At 32.4% G+C, this 21,458-nt stretch overlaps 2 protein-coding genes across 2 annotated transcripts in view; both read left to right on the top strand.

The window, feature by feature from the left end:
• The window catches only part of LOC125835507 (OVARIAN TUMOR DOMAIN-containing deubiquitinating enzyme 11-like), a 233,184-nt gene that overhangs the window by 71,422 nt on the left and 140,304 nt on the right, over positions 1 to 21,458 (top strand). The gene's annotated exons all lie outside the window — the stretch shown is intronic.
• LOC125835484 (hyoscyamine 6-dioxygenase-like) lies at positions 7,032 to 8,655 on the top strand. The gene is made up of 5 exons (XM_049514618.1): positions 7,032 to 7,139; positions 7,222 to 7,436; positions 7,528 to 7,793; positions 7,867 to 8,180; positions 8,273 to 8,655. Exons 2-5 carry the CDS (start codon positions 7,233 to 7,235, stop codon positions 8,512 to 8,514), a joined length of 1,026 nt encoding a protein of 341 aa, XP_049370575.1. The 5' UTR covers positions 7,032 to 7,139; positions 7,222 to 7,232; the 3' UTR covers positions 8,515 to 8,655.

Below are 21,458 nucleotides of genomic sequence, written 5' to 3'. Positions count from 1 at the left end.
TCGAAATCGATCTTAGCGTAAAGGGTATTTATTGAGCGTCGTAGGTTAGAGGTGAGTTGTGAAATGAGAATTTTGGAATTCTTGAATTAGCTCTCTATCTCGAGAATGCCATTTTGGCACTGGGTTTTGCCCATCTGGCGTGGCCGCTTTGGAGGGGTGGTGGCCGCTGTGGTGGGCTCGACGCGAATTAAAATCGTTAATAAACCCCTAAACGACCTCATTATGCACTTTTCAACTTTTAGAGCTAAGGTACAAACCCCAGAGGACTCCTACTCGTTTTTCACCATTCTTGAGGCTAAAGGTAAGATTTTCACTCCCCGAATCCATTTTTCGATCCGTAGAACATAATAGAATGGGTAAATATTGATGGGGGAGGGTTTTGTTATGGATTATATGGTGGAAACAACCCTAATTGGGATAATTGGGATCATGAGTTTGATCTAGGGTTCATAGAATTGTTAGCAATCTGGGTAATTAATGATTGTTTATTGATTCCCGTATTATATTGATTGTTTGTAGATCAAGAACAAACGGAATGAATCCGGAAAGGGAAGGATCAAGTTTCTTAGGGTTTCAAGCTTGTTTCGAGGTAGGTGATGGTTGTGATTCTATGATTGTGTGATGTATGTTTGTTCTTGCTTAATTTGATACATGTATATGTATGAATGTTGCAATGTTGATCACACTTGTTGTAAATGAGATAGATGAATGATGATTGCCATGAAATCATGACTTAAATGTATGATCTTGATGATATACTTGTGATTGTGACTGTGGGGTGTTGAATGGATCGGTTGCCACGTTCCGGCATAACTATGGGATCGGTTGCCACGTTTCGGCATAATTATGGGATTGGATACCACGTTCCGGTATGCTAACTATTTGGGTCTGGGTTCCATGAGAGGACCAATGAGTTGATATAAAATGTGAAGTTGCTTGTTGTTTGTAAATGTTGATAATATTGTATATGCTTATATATATATATATATATATATATATATATATATATATATATATATATATATATGCATGTGATTATAATGTTGTCTTGACTTGCTTATGTTGCACTTAGTGGGATAGCCGCGTGATCCTATCAGTACACTATGATTGTGTACTGATACTGCACTTGCTCTTATTTTGTTGAGTATAAGGCATCTTCAAGCGGTTATGATAGACCTCACTTAGGAGATCAGTGATCGTTCGAATTCAAGGGTGAACCAATTCTTCCGGGCTGCCATTTGTTTTAGTTAGTTTTTAGTATGGGTTTGTGTCCCTTCCTGTTTAGACTTGGTTCATTGTTAGATGTTTTGGTACATTGACTTTCAGGTTCTAGGTTATTTCTTCCGCATTATTAGTTCTTGTTAGACTTTTGTTGGAGTTTATGGGAACTCCTATTTATTTCCTTAGTAGTTAACTTGCTTCCGTAACTTAAATGCCTTAGTTTTGGTTTAGTTATCTGGTTTGAGTTGTAGTAGTGGTTCTCCCACCAGAGAGTTAGTGTGGATGTCAATCATGACGATCTGAGTCATGACATATTTCAAGCTTCCAAATCATATTCCTTCTAATCTTGAACGGATAATAGAATTCTAAACCTTTGGCCGTATGGCATGCAAGAAACTAATTCAAAAGTCTCAAGAAAGCTTCTTTGATCGTTCTTCATTAAGTTAGGGTTCTTTGTCAAGATTTGTGGAGTGTTTAAGGTATGTAAGACTATCATAGTAAGGAACTTAGTTCTTCCTTACGTCCTAAAACTACAATTTCAGTTAGAAGATCAAAGCTAGAGTATTTACCCACATATCTATGATCGTGAATTCCTTTCCTTCGAGTTTGCTTATTTTTTATTCTACTATTTAAATAACTATACTCTATATTTGTTGATGGTTCATGATTTACTTAGGGCTGATAATTCTAGCCAAACCAAGATTTTTCCATCATTAGCTTAAGTCCAATTCTACCCTAAGGTCACCCAACATGGATTCTAAGACCTAAGAATCATTGTATCAAGGAACGGGAGTAATCAACTTACCTTTATTAATGAAATTGAAGAAAATAGATTTAAATTCACCTTAAATAGCCCCATTCTTCCCAAAACATGTTTGTAGAATTATGAACAGTTTAGGGGAAATTAGTTTTTAACCCGGGGACTAACCTCGCTATAACGGTTCCATCATTGAGGGACCACTCATTATAGCGGTAATTTATTTGCCACGATTTAGAGGCGTGACACCCTTTATAGTGGATTACATGGGACATAGACTCAGAATTCTCTTCAAAAGTCCCTATTTCGCAACATAACTTGAAATCTTGATTTTCTAAACTAACCCCTTTCACGCAAAGTTAGATATCAGGAGTTCTACTTACTCGAATTCACTTATGCAAATACCTATGGACTCCATATTTTAGCTAATAAAAATCCTAATCCAAGATTAGACATACCACCCAATCCATTTTTGGATTGCTCTAGACCGTATCTCATTCAAATTTTATTTTAGACTGGTCTAGCCTAAAATTTCTCAAATCACTATCCAAAAGGTCTTATGACACAATTCTTTCACTATTGATCTATCCATGTTGACCAAAAAGAGTCATGGAAACATAACACATTAGTCATATCCAGATTTCTAATATCAAACTCTATATCTTCAAAAGACATATATTTCTCTTTTAAAGGTTAGTTTGGTTTCACGTCTCATTAGTGGATGGTGAGATAACTAGTCTTTTATTGATCAAGTTTTCATTTTCTACTTACCACTGGTCTGGTGAAAGGTCTAGGACATGTAGTGTAGACTACTCTAAAAAAAAATTGAGCGGTGACAAATGCTCTCAGTTTCTTCAGAAATTTTTCATGTCTACACTCATCTTTTGCAGTGCCGTAGTTCATAAATTTAGACAGGATAATAGGGATAGAGCACTAGGCCCTTTTTTGATTTTTAAGAAGTGTAGTATGAACCATCTAAAATAGTGTATAACCGATAGTGGTGACTGCTTTGAATAGGGCAAGCAAGGCCACAAATTGAGGAAGTTCTCATTGGCCTGAATTAGGGGTAAATATGCTAATCAATAGACTAAGACCAACCCTTCAGTAGCTCTAATAGGTCGCCCAACTTAGAGGAGTGCCTCATCTAGTGTTGGTGGTTGTCAACACCAAAATAGGTTCTATGATTTGCAGACTTGGTAGGATTAGAAATATTCTCTTCATGCAGTCAAAACTATCTTACGTGTCTTTTAGCTTGATGTTATGCATTATTAGATCTAGGAGCCACACTTTCCTTCGTAACTCCATATATTCATGTGAATTTTGATGCCAGTTTCGTGATCTTATTAGAACCCTTCTCAGTCTTTACTCCTATTGGTGAATTAGTCTTAGCTAAATGGGTATACAAAAATTACCCCATCTCAATTTTCTAGAGAATCACCTTTGTTGATTAGTAGAGTTAGACATGTTTGATTTTGATATCATTCTTAACATGGACGGGTAATACTCTTATTATGACTGAGTTAACACTAGAACTAGAGTCATTAACTTTTACTTCCCCAAAAACCAATAATAGAATGGAAGGGTAGTACTTTAGTTCCTATAGGTTGGTTTGTCTCTTACTTTTAAGGCCAGAAAAATGATATCTGAAGGTTGTATTTATCATCTAGTTTTGGTTAAGGTATATAGGTCAAAATCTGAAACCTTCACTCAGTTTCAGTAGTGAATGAATTTCCAATATTTCTATAAGATCTTCTTGAAATCCCTCTCGAATGGAAATCGACTTTGGAATATACCTTTTTCTAGAGATCCAGTCGATCTCAATTTCTCCTTATAGAATGTATTTAACTTACCTTAAGGAATTGAATAATCAGTTAAAAGATCTTTTAAATAAAGGTTTCATCATTCATAGTATCTCTCCATGGGGTGATCTAGTTCTCTTTATGCATAAGAATGATGGTTCGCTCAAATTATGTAGTGATTACTACCAACTGAATAAAGTCTCAATCAAAAATAAGTACACCATTCCCATGATTGATGAATTGATCGATGATCTCCAGGGTGCCAATGTCTTTTCAAAGATGGACCTTAGATCCAGCTATCATCATATTAGAGTCAGAGAATGTGACATGAAGACAACTTTCAGAACTTGGTAAACTCAATATGATTTTTTTGTGATGTCTTTTGGTCTAACCAATTCTCCCATAACTTTTATGGACCTAATGAACAGAGTGTTCAAATAATGGACATGATCGTCATTGATTGGGTCTTAATGACCATCAGTTGTTTTCTAAGTTCAACAAGTGTGAGTTTTGGTTGAAGTTAGTAGCATTGATTGGCCATATAGTCCCAGGATAAGGAATTCAGGTTGATCCTCAAAAGATCAAAATAGTTAAGAACTGACATAAGTCTCTCTCTTTTGGACATCATGAGTTTCTTAAGTTTAGCTTGTTACTATAGATGATTTGTTTAGGATTTTTCTCTATAACTTGTCCTTTCTCTAGACTGACTCAAAAGGCAAAGTTTTCGTGGTTCGAATCTTGTGAGAACAAATTTCAGGAGTTGAAGACAACGTACTTCAACTCTAGTTTTGACTCTACCAATGGGTTCAAATGAATTTGACGTTTATCGTGATACTTTCATAATTGACCTTTGTAGTGTGTTAATGAAACATGAATGGGTCTTAGCTTATGCTTCCAACTCAACATTCATGAGAAGAATTACCCCACTTAGGATCCTGAGTTAGAAAAAGTAGTATATTCCTTAAAGATTTAGAGGCACTATCTATATGGTGTTCATGTGGACGTGTTTACATACCATAAGAACCTTCAGTATGTGTTCAATGAGAAAGACTTAAATCTTTGTCAAAGGAAATGACTTGAGTTATTAAAAGACTATGAGATGAGTGTCATATATCATTTGGGTAAGTTTAATGTATTGGCAGATACTTTTACCAGGTTGTTTTTGACCAATGTCGCTCATATGGAGGAGGAGAAAAAAATTAGTTTATGATGTTTATAGACTAGCTCATTTGGGAGTTTGTTTTGTGGGTTCAATAGATGGTGGAATTACTGTTCAGAATAATTTAAAATCATCTCGTGTGATAGATGTTAAGGCAAAGCAGGATGATGATCTAACCTTTGTTGAATTAATTGAAGTAGTCCTTGAGATCTCCAAAGAGAGGGAATGTGTGCTTCGTTATCGAAATCGTTAGTGTGTTCTACAAATGGATGATTTAAGCCAACTGATTCTATTGCTCATAGTTCTCGATAATCTATTCACTCAGGAGCCACTAAAATGTACCATGACTTATGGGCATTGGGAAATCTAATTGTGGAATGACACGAAGAAGGGTATCACAGAATTTACGACTAAGTGTCAAAACTACGAACAACTAAAGGTTGAACACCAAAGATCATGAGGCATGACTCAGGATATCAATGTTCCTACATGGAAGTAGGAGGATTTAACATGGATTTCATCATAGGTTTTTCCCATACGTGTCGACAACATAATTTCATCTCATAAGTTTGGTTAAATTTTATTTATGAATTCTATTTTAAATTTTTATATAATATATTTTATTTTACGTTTACATAGTGTTATTTTATATTTTTAGGGGTGTCAAAATGAGCCCAAGTATAGGTAACACACCCAATCTGTCTAGAATTTTATGGGTTTGGTTCAAGATTATTTGAATTAGGTTCAATCTCAATTTATTCAAGTCTTAACCAGCTTAAAGAATCTTTAACTGAGCCCAATTTTATCTCCAATTTCAACCCGTTTTAAGTCTCTTTATTTGCATTGATATAATGTATGTTCCAATAGTGATGGTATGAATTACTATCTATTTTATATCTTCTAGCCCATTTAAGTCCAACTCATTTAAACCCAAAGTAAACTTGGGCGGTCCGGACCCAACCTGATTTATATTTTAACCCATTTTTAGGGGGTGTTCACAGGTTGGTTTGAATCGGTTATTGGTCAAAACCAAAACCAAATCAACTTAATCAGTTTTAAAATTATCAAAATCAAATCAAACCAACTATAATATGTATTTATCGATTTGGTTGTTATCGATTTCGGTTCGGTTATTAACCATAGACAAAAATAACGAAAACAATTCATTCAAAATGTGAAAAAAAGTGACAACAATCGATTCAAAATGAAAATAGTTAAAATGACTGACATTACATAAACAATCGATTCAAAATGAAAATAGTTAAAACGACTGACATTACATAACTTTTAAATCATTGATTTTACTATGAATAAAGCTTCAAAATTCATTATTTTAACCTAGAGGGAAGAGAAAGTGACATTTTCAAACTCATAAAGAATTGTCATAGACAATCATATACATGAAACCAATGAGATAAATATTCTTACCTTGGATATTTTTGCTAAATTATAAATAAATTTTGATAAAAACACATATAAGATCTTTAAAATTGTATATAAAAATAATATAGTATGTATGTGTAATAGTAAAATATATGTATATAATTTGTCGATTTGGTTATTTCTTCGGGTTTTTTCGAACAAACCATAACCAACCCAAATACTTCCGGTTTTTAGAAATCTAAAACCAAATAACGCCTAACCCAAATAAAATCGGTGTGGTTCGATATTTCGGTTTGAAACGGTTTTTCTCCAAACCATGAACACCCCTACCCATTTTAATATCTTTCGTTTCAACTCAACTCAGCCATTTGACACCCCTATATAGTTTACATATTATTTTGTAGGATTATAAAAAAAGTTACAACAATATATGTGTAAGATTATATCAATATTTAATATATTTCTTATTTATCTATGTAAAATATTAATTGAAAATTTTGAATATGTATATTTTAATTTAATAAAAATTAAAATTAAAATTACCCAAATGCGAATTGTTTTGTTTTATCAAAAAGTACTTTTCTGAAAAATTATTTTAAAAAGTGTTTCTAAAAAAAAAAAAGTAATTTCCAGTGACAATTGCCTAACAAGCTCTAAAAAATCTTAGCATAAATTTTGGATTTTTAGTAGAATTTCTATACCCTTGGAGGACTTTGTTATGCAATTTTCTTCCCTATAAATGGCCCTCCATACCTCAAATGAGATATCAGACAATTTAAAGAAGTACTATTAACATTTAGAAGATTTCTTTCTTTCCCAGGTAAATAAATCATTTTCCCCCTTTTCTTCTTGCTCTTTCTTTGTTTATTTGTTCAGATTTTTACCCTTTTTGTTTTGGTTAGATTCATTGACAATGGCGGAGCTTCTCTCAAACTGGTCAAGCACATTAGAAGCAGTTCCTCCAAGTCATTGCATCCCAGTGCATGAAAGACCATCGGATACAGTTGAAATTGTGGACACTATTCCAGTCATTGATTTGGGAAAAGCTAATGGTGAAGAACGAAGTGCTGTTGTTAAAGATCTTTTGAAAGCTTTTGAAGAATATGGGTTTTTTCAGGTTTATTATTTATACAATAGTACAACTCTCTTTGTTTTTTTTTTTTTTTTGTTGTGTTTAAAGATGATCTGAAATTGAAATGATGAAATAGATAATCAATCATGGAGTACCCGTAGATCTAATGGATGAAGCAATGAAAGTGTACAAAGAATTTTTCAGTCTGCCAGCAGAAGAGAAAGCAGAATATGCAAAGGATGCAGCTAATGATACAAATAGGGGTGCAGCTACACTGTACAGTAGCAGCGCTAAGCATTATGATTCAGAGGAGCATCGTTACTGGAGAGATGTCTTGGAACATAGCTGCAATCTTGATGGGAAAGACAGAAAAACTTGGCCTAGTAACCCTCCAAGATATAGGTACCTACCTAAACTATGCTTAGTAAAATTCCCTCTTGTTATTTTTCTTACCTAGTATTTGCTTGTCCTTCAGGGAGGTTATTGGTGCATATGGAGATGAATTGAGAAGGGTGAGCAAAGTTATCTTGGGTCTGTTAGCTGAAGGGCTAGGTTTGGAGGCAGGGTTCTTTGACACAGAACTTGGGCAGAGAATGCTTGTGAATCACTATCCAGCATGCCCAGATCCAAGTTTAACCTTGGGAGTTGGTGGACATTGTGATCCTAATCTCATAACCATTATCCAACAAGAAGTGTATGGTCTTCAAATATTGAAGGATGACAAATGGATTGGTGTGCAGCCTATCCAAAATGCATTTGTGGTCAATTCTGGTTTACCAATTACGGTAGGTGTAACACTTTCTCTTAATTTTCATGGTCTACAACAAGCCGCCGTGCGATTCTCTTATTGCTCTGTTTTTTTTTTGTATAAATACAGGTAGTTAGCAATGGAAAGCTAACTAGTGTTGCACATCGTGTGGTGACAAACACAACTCATTCACGAACCTCCATTGGTACTTTTATTTGCCCACACGATATTGTTGAACCTGCAAAAGCACTTGTTGGTCCGGAGAATCCTCCACAGTTCAAATCCTTTAATTGGGGAATTGATTTTATGCCACATTACCTCAGCAAGAAATCAGTTTACCACGCATCATTGGAGCCCTTCAAAATCGATGCTTAAGCATTTGTGTGCCAGAAGGATCAAGTCTATGCTGCTACTTTTAATTTCCACTAAAATAAGAGCTTTAATTTACAATGTCTTTCTAGTTTGTATCCTACCTTTGTTACCTATTTCATGAATAAGAATCTTTCTTTCCTATTATCTTCTGGTTTGGATCTACATGAATATCTTTAATTTCTCTCATAAACATTTCCATTGCATTTTGAATCCGAAATTATGCAGATTGAAACGAAAAAAAAAGAAAAAAAAAAAGAGACAGAAAAAATGTTATATCTCAAACTCATAACTTGTTTTGAATTAGAAAACCTCAAGTCACTAAATCGATTTGCAGTGAAGTAATGTTTTTTTTCTTTTTAGCTTTGTTAGTAAAGAGTTTCTTTGAGGCTGCCATTGACGATGACGACTTAAATTCTTCGATACCTTACTGATAGGCCCTCCATGGAAGGAACTTCAACAACTAATTAATCTTATCAATCAATTTAAATTTCATGTTAACCATTTTTTGTTGCAGTTCTTGAAGAAATTTGTTAAATCTGCACCATTTATTTATTAAAAGGACAAATCGAATTTTATCCAAATCAATTTTCATTATTTTTATCCCAATCGCAAACGATTCTATGTATAACAATTTAAATGGAGGGATTATCTACGCAAAGGGAGACGGATCCCAGATCCCACTTTACTTGCAAGCTCCTCTTTCGACTTTTTCTTTTTCTTTTTCATTTTTGCCAAATCCACTCTTACTCGAGGGTAGGGGTGTCAATGGGCGGTTCAGCCGGTTATTTTTTAAAACATTATATCATTCTAATTTTTTGGATATTTTATAATATATAACCAAAAATAAGATTTTTTCTAAAACCGTCCTAATCATATCAGTTTTTCATATCGATATGATTCAGTTAATTTTCATTTTTTTTTTACTTTTAAAATATCACTGCAAAATATATTATTAGTAAAATATTTCTTTCGCAAATACTTTCTTGAAAAAACACTTCAATTCTTTACCAAGAAATCAAGAATGTAAAATATTGTTTATGTATTATTTGATCTTATGCATTTAATAGAAGTGTTTGCATAGATTTTACTATATTTGGAAGAGATTTGAGAGAAGAAAATTTGAAATGTTTGAAGCTGTTATTTGGGAGAGATTGACATCATTGATTTGCATGATTTGGGAAACTGAGAGTTAATTTTATATTTAATTTCTTTTTAATCTCAACAAACTAATTGTATTATGTATTAAATGTGATGTATCTGAAAGAATGAGATGTATTCGGATAACAACAATTTTAGAGGATTTATGTGAATTGAAAAAAAGTAGGAATAAAAAGTAATTTGCTCGTTACACTGTGAGATTCTTAAAAAAATTATTTTTTTGTTATAATATTGTAAAGATTGAATTTATTGTTACAGATATGAAACAATAATAATTTTTTATTTTTTTCCGATCACGTAAAGCGCAAATAAGTTCACCAATTGGGAATTGGGAGTAAATTGAAGAAAGAGTATGTTTGGAAAGTTATATGTTAATTGAAAATTTTGTAATTATTAGTAGTAATTATGATAATATGTTTGTTTATCATGATGATGCAATTACAAGTAATTGGAAGCATACAGTTAGATAATATTTTCCTCCGCTCCCAACTTGAGACAATAGAGAAAATTACTTACTTTTATAAGATGATAAGATAATATATTTTCAGAAGACCTTTTTATAAATATATGGTCTCATTAGTATTATAAATTAATAATTTTTTAAAGATACAAGCATAACTAAGACAATTTAGTGAAATATGATTCTATTGTGTTTTGTTTTTTGTTAAAATTTAAATCTAGTTGAAACTCATCTCTAACTTTTCTTATTGCCTCCAAAAGTCTCGGTGTTGTCTTTTCGAACTGCACCATACAATTCTAAGTTCTAGATGCGATAAGTGATTACACGTAATTGATTCCAAAGGTAAAAAATATATTACAATGAATCATACACATACATTATACTTTATGTATTTTTTTATATATGAATTTAATAAATATGATACATAATTTAGTAAGATACACATTTTGATGTATTCATTGTACTTTATGTATATTTATTTTTTATGTGAATTCAATAAATTGACCTTTATTGAATCTAAAAACACTTTTTAAATTAATAAATATTAATTTATCGATTAAAAAATACATCTATAAAATAATAATATTTCATGGTTCCACCTAAGGCTGGCAAACGGACAGGACCGGATCAACAGGACCGATTTTACCGTTACCGGATTTCGTTACCGGAACCGGATCTTACCGGAAATTTCCAAAGGTTCCGTCCGGTCCCTTAGTTACCGGATTGGAACCGGTTTGGATCAGACCGGAATCGGCTCTTACCGGATCATTTTGTACCGGTAATTTTTTTATTTTTTTTTTAACTTTAATTATTATATAATATTATATTATTAATTAATAAAATTATATTATTAAAAAACTTCAATTTAAAACTTTAAACTTTAAAGTTACTTTAAAGTTTCAATTGAATTTAAGTTTAAACTTTAAACTTTAAAGTTTAAAATTGACTTAAAATTTTAAAGTTTATAACTTTATATTGAATTTAAAGTTTAAAATTGACTTTAAAATTTAAAGTTTAAAGTTTAAAGTTTATATTGAATTTAAAGTTTAAACCTTAAAATTCAATTTTATATTAAAGTTTAAACTTTAAACTAATATTAAAATAGTTGAAAATTAAATTTCTAAAATGACTTGGATTAAATATAAGAGACTATTTTAAAAGAAAATCAAGGCGAATAGCCGTATATTTATTCAAATAAATAAATTGTACAATACAAATATTAGAAAGAGACAAAGAGTACATAATCTAGGTATTGAATATTAATTATTGTACAAACAATTGAAACTCTTTTTAAAATCTTTTCGTAACTTTTGTATCATTTCAAAAGAAACATTTTTTGGAACCTGTATTTGTCGTTCTTCTTCCATTGTTTCCATACCATCATCACTATTATCACCAAATATTTCATCTATTTCGTCTTCTATTTGGCTATTTAATTGTGGTAGTCCGGTATTTCTTCTTTCGGCATTGACCCAATCTTGAAACAACACCGATATTTCCAAACTATCCTTTGCTAATGAATATCGATGATCTCCAATCATAAATCTCACCGCACTAAAGGCTTGCTCCGAAGCGACCGATGATGCTTGAATCGCTAGCACATCTCGAACAATCCTAACAAGGGTCGGAAATTGATTTTCACGATTCTTCCACCATACTAATATTGGAGCTTGAAGTTGTCCTTCTTCATGCCTAATCTTTTCCCGTGCCTGATTGAAATATAAATCAAAATCAATATTAGTAGATGATTCAAGCTCAAGATAATCATCAATCCAATTATCTGTATCATCGCTTCTAGGTTTACAAGATGGAGGTTCAACTATTGGAATATTTTTTTCCATAGATTTATATGTATTATATAACTCTCTAGCTTTTATATATATGCTACTTTTACAATCTTCAACACTAGGAGTTTCATCATCTTTAATTTCTAAATTTGCATAAATCTTTTCAACCATTCTTTCAACACCTTTTAATTTGTAATTTGGGTTGAAAGTAGTAGCAGTCAAATAGATTTGAGGAATAGGGAAAAAATATTTTTTGAATTTTTCAATCATAAAAGCAAGGGAATTTTCAAATCGATCTTTTCCTTTATATTTTGCAAATTCAGATGAAATAGCACAAATATTTACTAAAACAGAAGAAATAGTTGGATAATATTGACCAGAAGCAGCATTTGTTGCTTTATAAAAAACACTTAAAAATTCAATAAGTTCTTTTGTATTTTCCCAATCTTCATAGCCAATTCTCAAATTCAGGTCCGCATTATGAGCATTAAAAACTAATTGTACCGGCTCTTGATAAATATAAGCAATTTGAAGCATTTCAAATAAAGAATTCCATCTAGTGCATTCTTCTTTTGGAACTTTTCTATATTCAAGTCCACATTCTTTACAACGATTTTTAAATTCTGTAATTCTAGCTTTTATTTTAGCTTTAAAAATCCAATTACAAGCAAGTCTAATTTTTTGAGAAGAAATTCCAAATTGAGAAATACCATCTTTTACTATCAAATTATACACATGTGCGGCACACTTAATATGAAAAGAATCATTATAAATTGGACAAAGTCTATATTTTAAATAATCAATTGTTTTTAAATTATTAGAAGCATTATCTAAAGTGACACTCATTATTTTATCACATATTTCATAAAATTGTAAAATAGAGCCTATTTTTGTTGCTATATAAGCACCGGTTTTAGTTTCTTCAACATATTTATATCTTAATATTCGTTTTTGCATGTTCCATTCATGGTCAATCCAATGGACAGTAATTGTAAAATAATCATTACCATTAGGACTACGTCCCATATCAGAAGTAATAGATAATCTACCATCATAATAAACAAATAAACAACGAAGAAAATGACAATATTCTTTTTGATATTTAAAAAGATCACTTTTAATTGTACTTCTTGGAATACCTTCATAATCTGGGTTATACAATTCCCGAATATACTGAATAAAACCAGGATGTGAAGGAAATGAAAAAGGCAAACCACAAACAACAACCATTTTAGCTAATTCTCTACGATCTTTTTCTTTACTATATGTGCGGTGTGTGCTTCGGCTAGTCGGGTTAGTCATATTTAATACACTTTGAACTATATTAGAACCTCCAACTCCCATAGAATTTTCAGGTTGAGGTATTCCATTTCTATTAGCCCTTTCTATATCATCTAGGCGAGCAAATTCTTTATTACACTTTCTCAAATGTGTTCTTAGTCATCCCGTTCCCCCTTGTGTACCCGTAGTTACATGTTTAATGATCAATTTACATTTCGTGCAAGTAACAGTAGTGTTTTCCTCATTTTGTACCAAAAATTTCCATACTAAAGATCTTTTAACACGTACAGCGGTCTTTGAAAAAGTAGGTAAAGAGGGGACTTCATCTTGTTTCGGTAATTCGGTAGCCGGACTAGTAGGGGTAGGGGTCTCATCATCTTCCTCATTTATTTCTACTTCCTCATCTAATTCTTCCTCAAAATTAGTAAAACATCTATTTAAAGTTTCATGATCTACTTCATTTTCGGAATTAAATTCAATAGGTCGTGAGTCTCGTGTAAAAGAAGTTTCATCAACATGAGTATAATCATTAGTATTAATTCTAAATCTAGGAGGTGGCAAATTTTTAGAATTAGAACTACTTCCTCCTCCCCTATTATTTTTCTTTTTTCGACATTGGTCTTTTACCACTATATTTTTCAAAATTCATGTTCAAGTTTAAAATAATTAATATTATGAAAAACAAGCAAACATAATATAACAAAAAAATAAAATAACTTAATTAATAAACAAATAAAAAATTAAAGTTGGAACGAATGTACCGAACGTCTACGTAAAAGTAGACGTATAACCAAAGCCGGAATTGAGAGATGCCAATTGAAGCTTCCGATTTACTTCAAATAAATCTCTGAAATTCGAACTTCAAGTCAATATCACAAAATAATAATTATGAATTTATGAGAGATTGAAAATTAAGAGATTTTATAAGATATTAATGAAATAGTTTGTGAATTTGTGATTTAAATGAAAAAAATATGAGTATATTTATAGTGTTAAAGGGTAGAGAGGGGTGGGGGGCTGTTTGGAGCCGTTTTGGGCCCCAGCCCAACGGCTCTATAACGTTCAAATTTAAAAATAAAAAATAATAATAATATAAATTGACCGTTGAACTGAACCGGAACCGGTTCTTACCGAATCGAATCAACTGGATAAAAATCCGGGTTCCGTTTCGGTACCGGTTCCGGTACCTATAAGACCGGTTCCTTACCGGTTCAACCGGTACCGGTCTTATCAGTACGGGACCCGAACCAGAATCGGACCGAACCGGACAAAAACCGGTCCGTTTGCCAGCCTTAGTTCCACCTATGTTAATTTAGTGAGGTTTTACTGTAAATACTTAATTATTAAAAATTTAAAAAAAAATATTTGATAAGTATACACTTCTGTAAATGATGAGTATTAAATTAGGTTTTAAGATACATAATTTCTCTTAAAAATCTATTAATTGATAAAAATATTTTTTCAACTAAAAATATTAATATAATTTATATAAAATTTAAATTAATAATATTTAATTTAATTAGTCATTAAAACTAAAAGTATATATTATTTTAAGAACAACATGAAATTCATGTTTGAAAACTATATAATCTATCAATTTTAACTGAAGAAACGAATGACATAATATGTGAAAATAACAAGTTAGAACTACTAAAATAAAATAAACTGGAGCCAAAAATACAATACAAAGTCAAAATAAAAATAAAAATTAAACATAATACTTTTATATCAAATGTCAACATAGCATATGTCGTATAAAATAAGTTACACATACCTTAAATAAATATAATTCAAAATAGAAGAAAAACATAAATATATAACCTCATTCAATGAAAAAAAACATATATACTTGAGCAATATATCCAAGGTTTCACAATTTTCACTCTCTTGTTTGCCATAAAAATTGTGGCCAGGCTTTGGTTAAGTGTGGCCACAATTGATGCACATTATTGAAAGCGTGGTCACAATTTGCAAGCAATGCTCCTGGCAGAATGATGTGACCCTCTAGTAAGAAGCATAATTGGGGAAAAGGTAATTGTAATATTTATTGTCATATGAATAGGAATTTTGGAAACATAGTGTATCAGAAAAATTGCAATAAATAAATTACAGATATAGAACCTGTTTGATATTACGGTTAAAAATATCTTTTTATAAAAAATATTTTATATTTTTTTTTTAGAAAAGTGTTTTTTAATAAAAAGTTATGTTAGACAAATTCATTTTGAGGCGTTTTGGTGAAAAAATGAGTCTTAGCCTTACGAGTTGTTTGGTAGGGTAATTTCGTCATTTGACTTCTTTTCCTAAATTCGACGATTTCATTGAGTCCAGAATGTCGATTTTAGTGGGGCAGCATGTCTAGTTTATTTTTATCGTACCCCGAACGATTTTCGAGGATCCACCCGGAGGCTTTTTATTTGAGTTTGAGTTGCTGGTTTACAGTTTTTGGTGCAAGTCATTTTTTATCTTCACGATCGTGACTCTCTGTCTCGGGATCGCGATGTACCTTTTCTCGTGGCCTTCATAATCGTGGTCCATAGGCTCGCGTTCGCAATGAATTTCCTTTTTTTAAGCTCTCACTGTAGCGGACAAAGTGTCTCGCAATCGCGATAATCCTTCAGTGTCTTTTGCAATCGCGAGAGTTAGTGGCTCGAAATTGCGATGAGTAAAATCCACCTGAACAGAACTCAAATTCGAAATTTCTCTCAAAAATCTCATTACCATTTTCAAACCCCTGGAGCTTTGGGAAGCGATTTTTAATTTCCTCTTGGAAATTTCTAGCATGGGTAGGCTTCTTTTACTCAACCTTTATCAAACCCTCCAAGTTTTTATCTTCCTAAAGCTATTTTAAATCATGATTTCAATGGGTTTTGGGGGGTTTTCTTCTCAGGTTGAGAATCTAGTAAAACCTTGATTTGGGGCTTGTTTCTCGCTTGTTTTTATTGGGGTTTTCAGCCTTGGTTCCCTCATGACTTGTAGAACATGAATTTCAATTAAAAATAAGGTTTCAGTCTTCCGAATTTTGAACCAATTTTTGGACTATTTTCCCCTAATTTCAAGACCTATCAATATAGGTATCATTGGGCTGCTTTTGATGAACTCTTTCCAATTTTGACAATTGGGGGATCATTCTGAGTAGTGCGTGATTGGAGATTTGCTCCGGTGGAGTTGTTTGAGTGAAGTTTCGGTCTTGAGCTAGGTTTGGCTATTCCTCTTTTAGATCGAGATTCGTAATTAGCCCGTTCTTAGGGAGTTAACTATGAAATGAGTAGTCGTATATGCCTTAGAAGTTGGTAAGTGATGAAGTCCGTGTTCTAATTCATTTGATGCTTCCTATGATGTTTAGACTGTGTGGAGGCTTATGTGATACTGTTTCATGTTATAGGAAGTCTGTGATACTTGAGAAATTGCCAGAGTTAGGGGCATGAATTGACTTATGAACATCTTCAAATGAAAGATATATTGTCTAGTGGTGAAGATTGATTTCAAATGAATTTCCTCCACTATTCCTATCAGTGAGAGTACATTTCATGACTTGTTGAATTGGGAACTTGATGATATTTGCAACTCTTACTGAACTAATTATATCTTGTGTTGTATGTATTGTGAAATATTCATTCTCATGCATTATATCATGGTTCATGAAAATATGAGAAAGTGGAGGAATACTAATTTTTTAGAAAGAAAATGTGACACCTTACTTATATCCTTGACCATGTTGAGGTGACAAGTTGATGAGATATTGAGATTGGTGTCCCTCTTTTTTGGAAGCTAGAGGTTCGACAAGGTGTATACGACAAGTTGTACGACAACCTTGGTACTGCCACATCATTTCATCATCTCATTGCATCATTGGTTAGTTTTGTTGTGTTGCGTGACTTGTTTGCGTATTGATTTATTGTTACCTACCTCCTTATGTGTTTACTTTACTCGCACTGTTTTATATAAGTTGGTGGCACTGATACCGGAATGGGACTTTTCTGTGTGCAGGTGGAAGCTTACTTATTTATTTCTTAAGTATGTTTAATTTCTTATACTTGATTCTAACCTACTGAGTACTTTAGTTTATACTTACATATACTTCTGTTATCCCTTTGATGCAAATTCTAGTCAGGGTGAGCCTTGTAGTGGCTCATTGGATTCCAGCGGTGTTCCTTCGTTCGGAGTTGTGGAGAGGCACCTGCTATTCGGATCATCAATCTCCCTCTTTGTTTGAAGTCTTTAACTTACTTTTCAAAAACTAGAGATGTACTTTAGATTCGAGATAATATTAGATGTTCTTTATGCTTATGCTACCAGACTTTGGGGATATTCTTTGTTACTTCTATTGTTTGTGACCTGAATCCCCTTCATGAGCCTCGTATGTGTATTTTTTTTTACCTACACACCATTCTTGGGGTTCTTGGGTATATGCATGTCACGTTCCGAGCCTACATCCTAGACGTGGCCGGCACTCGAGAATCATTTCTTATCTCCAAGCAAACACTTGGCCTGACTGACTACTTAGCAGAAGATTCAGTCAAACAATAATAGGCTTAAAATAGAAATTTGATCTCAAAATAAAAATCAACTCGAATGTCTGAAAGTACTCATTGCAATAATTATAATAGTTTGCAAAACATCTTTAAAGGAAATAAAGTATTGAGAGACTCCTCAACTCTTTCTATCTATAAAGCTTTTACTATTAACGAAGGATGTTGGGACAAGACCCACGATATCTCAAAACTACTAACTAGAAAGTAAATGTGAAGTCCTTCGGAATACAATGAGGCTCACCAAAAGCTAGCTGTAGTGTATAGTGATCTCAACGAAGCGTCTGTTGATGATCCTGAACACCTGTATCTGCATCATAAAAAGATGCAGGATGAATGACATAAGTACATTTGAATGTACGAGTTTGTAATATAGCCAAAGCAAAATAACTGAATGAAAGGACTGCAATAGACAAAAACTAAACTCAAGATGAATTTAAAGAAATAAAGGAGTTAAATCATTTAAAGCTTTACAAAATACTTACTCATCTCTAAACTCAACATAATAAGTGATATATTAAAATATACTTTAACTTTATTAGGAGATTATCTAACCGACAACCATCACTATGAGCTACATAATGATATAACGTCTTGTAAACACTGCTAGAATTGTCCTATATCATTCTGGGATATAGAACCTCTCAACTAAGTGGATCCACTAAGCAATAAGGATTCATCTAAAAAGTATGATCATGTACCCATGTTGGAAAGACATGGTTTGTAAGGATTTTGAATTTTCTGAATTCATTCCAATATCGGTGCTCAATACTATTCCTAATAAAATATATACTCATGCTCAAATGTATGAAACATATTCAATCTCTGGTTTGAGATAATTGCTCAAACTATCCTCTTAAAAGAGGTAACTGCTCTGAAATATATTTAGAAATCAAAGTTTCTCTTTTCTCAATGTAATAAAATGATACATTTGGGACTACTCAGTTCCCTTAAACTTTACTAAAAAATTCTCTTTAAACTTTACTCAAACTCTGCTTTACTTTTTTAGAAAAAATAGTTTAAAACAAATGTTTATTGTGATCTAATCATTCATAACTCAGAAAGTCATACTGCATAATCATTGATGACATATTTAGATGTCATACTGCTTACACATTTATGATACTCGACTGTGATACTAATCATGAATCATAGTTCTCTTCTCAATATAAAAATATTGCTTTTTAACCATTTATGTTCCCTTGAACTCTTCTCAAAAGATACTTTAAATACTCTTGCTCAAATTTTGGTTAAATCTCTTTCTCAAAGCTCATCTTTGTTTTCATTGGAAATCAGTTCAAGACAAAAAAATGTTTGCTTTAAATGATTCTAAAAAATTATGACTCAAAATTGGGTTCATGCTGAAATATAGACATGAGTGAATCAACTCAAGAATCTCAATGTATAATAAAATATATAACAACTTATGATCAAAGATTTGGAACTCATAATCAATAACATAACTCATTTCAGGATACTCAAATCTAAGGATAAAACCCTAGATTACTCTTTAACTGATTTGAAAGTAGATGTAGGGTATGGGGATGAACTAGTCCAACACTATGATAAGCTTACATACCTGGAAGAACAAAATTCTTAGCGAAATCGACGAGACTCGAAGAACGCTCGAAGCCCTAGATTTTCTTTTCGTGGAACCTTTCTCTAATAACTCTAAGTGTTAATGAGCGTAAAAGAACTGATTAACACTTCATAAGACCTTAACAAGGTGTGAAACGTCTTGGTTTAGACTTAGAATAAATATTAAAGTGATATAGTTTAAGTACCAAACGCATAGGAAAAAGACTAAAATGAACCCAACTTAAAAACTGACAAAATGCCTTAAAAGGGAGGCTTCACAGAAATTCACTGGCCATATAGCCATCCGTGAAACTTCTATTGTCTGACAGGGCCTTACTACAACGGGCATAACTTTTTACTCCAAACTTGGAATGATGCAAACTTGGTGGAATTGGAAAAAGGACTCAAAGACCTTTAATTTGATAGGTTACGGCCACCTAATTCGTTATGTTCTGAACGATATGATCATTTGAAGTTTACCTTAAACTTAAAAGTTGATGGGTGACCTATACGAACCGTACAAGCCACCACAGACCGTCGAGGTGACTCACCACTTGGCAACCCTGGACGGTTGGGCACCTTGCCCTAAATAGAACGTGGTCCCCTAAAAAGACCGTTTAGGATTCTATGAAGGGTCCATGGTCTATTTTGGGTTTGTGGACTTGTTTTTTAGCCCTTTTTAGCCGTTCTCAATGTTCGAGGTGAAATTTTAAAAGTAGAGTTGCGAGGTGTTATAGAATGATTCGGGTGTTAACTTAGAAATTTTTGGGGTGTTACAATGCCATCATGACCTCAAATTTGGGTCGTGAAATCAAATTAGAAAAAAAGACAAGTATCAATGTACTTTTAATATTAAATTGATTTTATAGAGAGAAATTATTTTAAGCATCTATTATAATTTTTTTAATCAATTTTTATTTTTATTAAATTAATATGCACATATTTAAACTTTCAATCAATATTCTATATAGATAAATAAAAATTAAATTAAATATTGATATAATATTAACATCATTAAATATAATTAAAATATCAAGAAATATAAATTTAAAATTTATTTCATAAATTAAATCTCTACATATGAAAATTCACCATAAAAACAAACAAATAAAAGAGATATATTGATAAATATGTATATAGATGGCAAGAATATTTTAGTCTTGAAAAAATAATTGTATGCTTCTACTTTTTTTTTAAAGTATACTCATGTGAATATTTCCATACCAACATCAAAACAATTTTGTACAAATAAAGAGCATGACATCCCAGCCAACCCACTAGGTTAGCAGGAATTTACCTCACTAAACAAACAACATATAATCTTCTATATCCATTCTAATCTACTTACAAATACCATCTACTAATCTAGTGCATTTCCTTGCTTTCTTGGATTGTTTAAGAAACTCCACTCTGCGTCTTATCTCCATTTTGATCTATTTTACTATGCTTTCTTTTTGTATATTGATTTGTCGAAATATCTTTCAATTTCTGACTATCCACACGTGGTAAATATATGCCCCATACAGTGCAGTTATAACTTTCTTCGTGAATCTCCTCTAGTGTGTTTTCATAATTCATACAATGTTCTGTGATATGTCTCTATATTGTGACTAGGCCAATGATGAAAGAAACCAGGTCAGAAAATTCTACGGGTAAAGACTTAAAAATTTTAGGCTAGGCTAGTCTCCGATGGAATCTGAGCAAGGTGAGGTCTAGGGCCATTCATGAATGAGTGAGGTTAAATGACTAGGCTTGATTTATATTTTCTAGTAGCCAAGAAATTAAGGGAATTGTAAGGCTTTACAAAATTGAATTCGGTCAGTAAAACTCTCAAAATCGATCTAGACATAAAATGGATAGTTCAGGACGTCGAAGGAAAAAGGTATATTGTGAGAAAAAAGGATTTTTCATCTCTGAAGTTTGTGCAATTTGCTACATCGAGAAGTGTTTGTTAAAGCAGACATGTGCGATAACAGAGTTAATGCCATATAATGGGGCTGCCATAGCAGGTCAGATCGCTATAGCGGGGTAAGTCGGAATTTTATGCATAAAAAGTCCTAAAACGTCCTATTTGTTGCATAATTCTTATTGAGTTTGGGAAGGGTGACTGAAGCATTTCCTACGTAATTTCCCATCAATATCATCGGTAAA

This window comes from Solanum verrucosum, unplaced genomic scaffold (genome assembly GCF_900185275.1).
Source record: "Solanum verrucosum unplaced genomic scaffold, falcon-dt-bn FXZP01000040.1, whole genome shotgun sequence".
NCBI lineage: Eukaryota > Viridiplantae > Streptophyta > Magnoliopsida > Solanales > Solanaceae > Solanum > Solanum verrucosum.
This window is presented reverse-complemented; position numbering and strand designations above follow the sequence as displayed.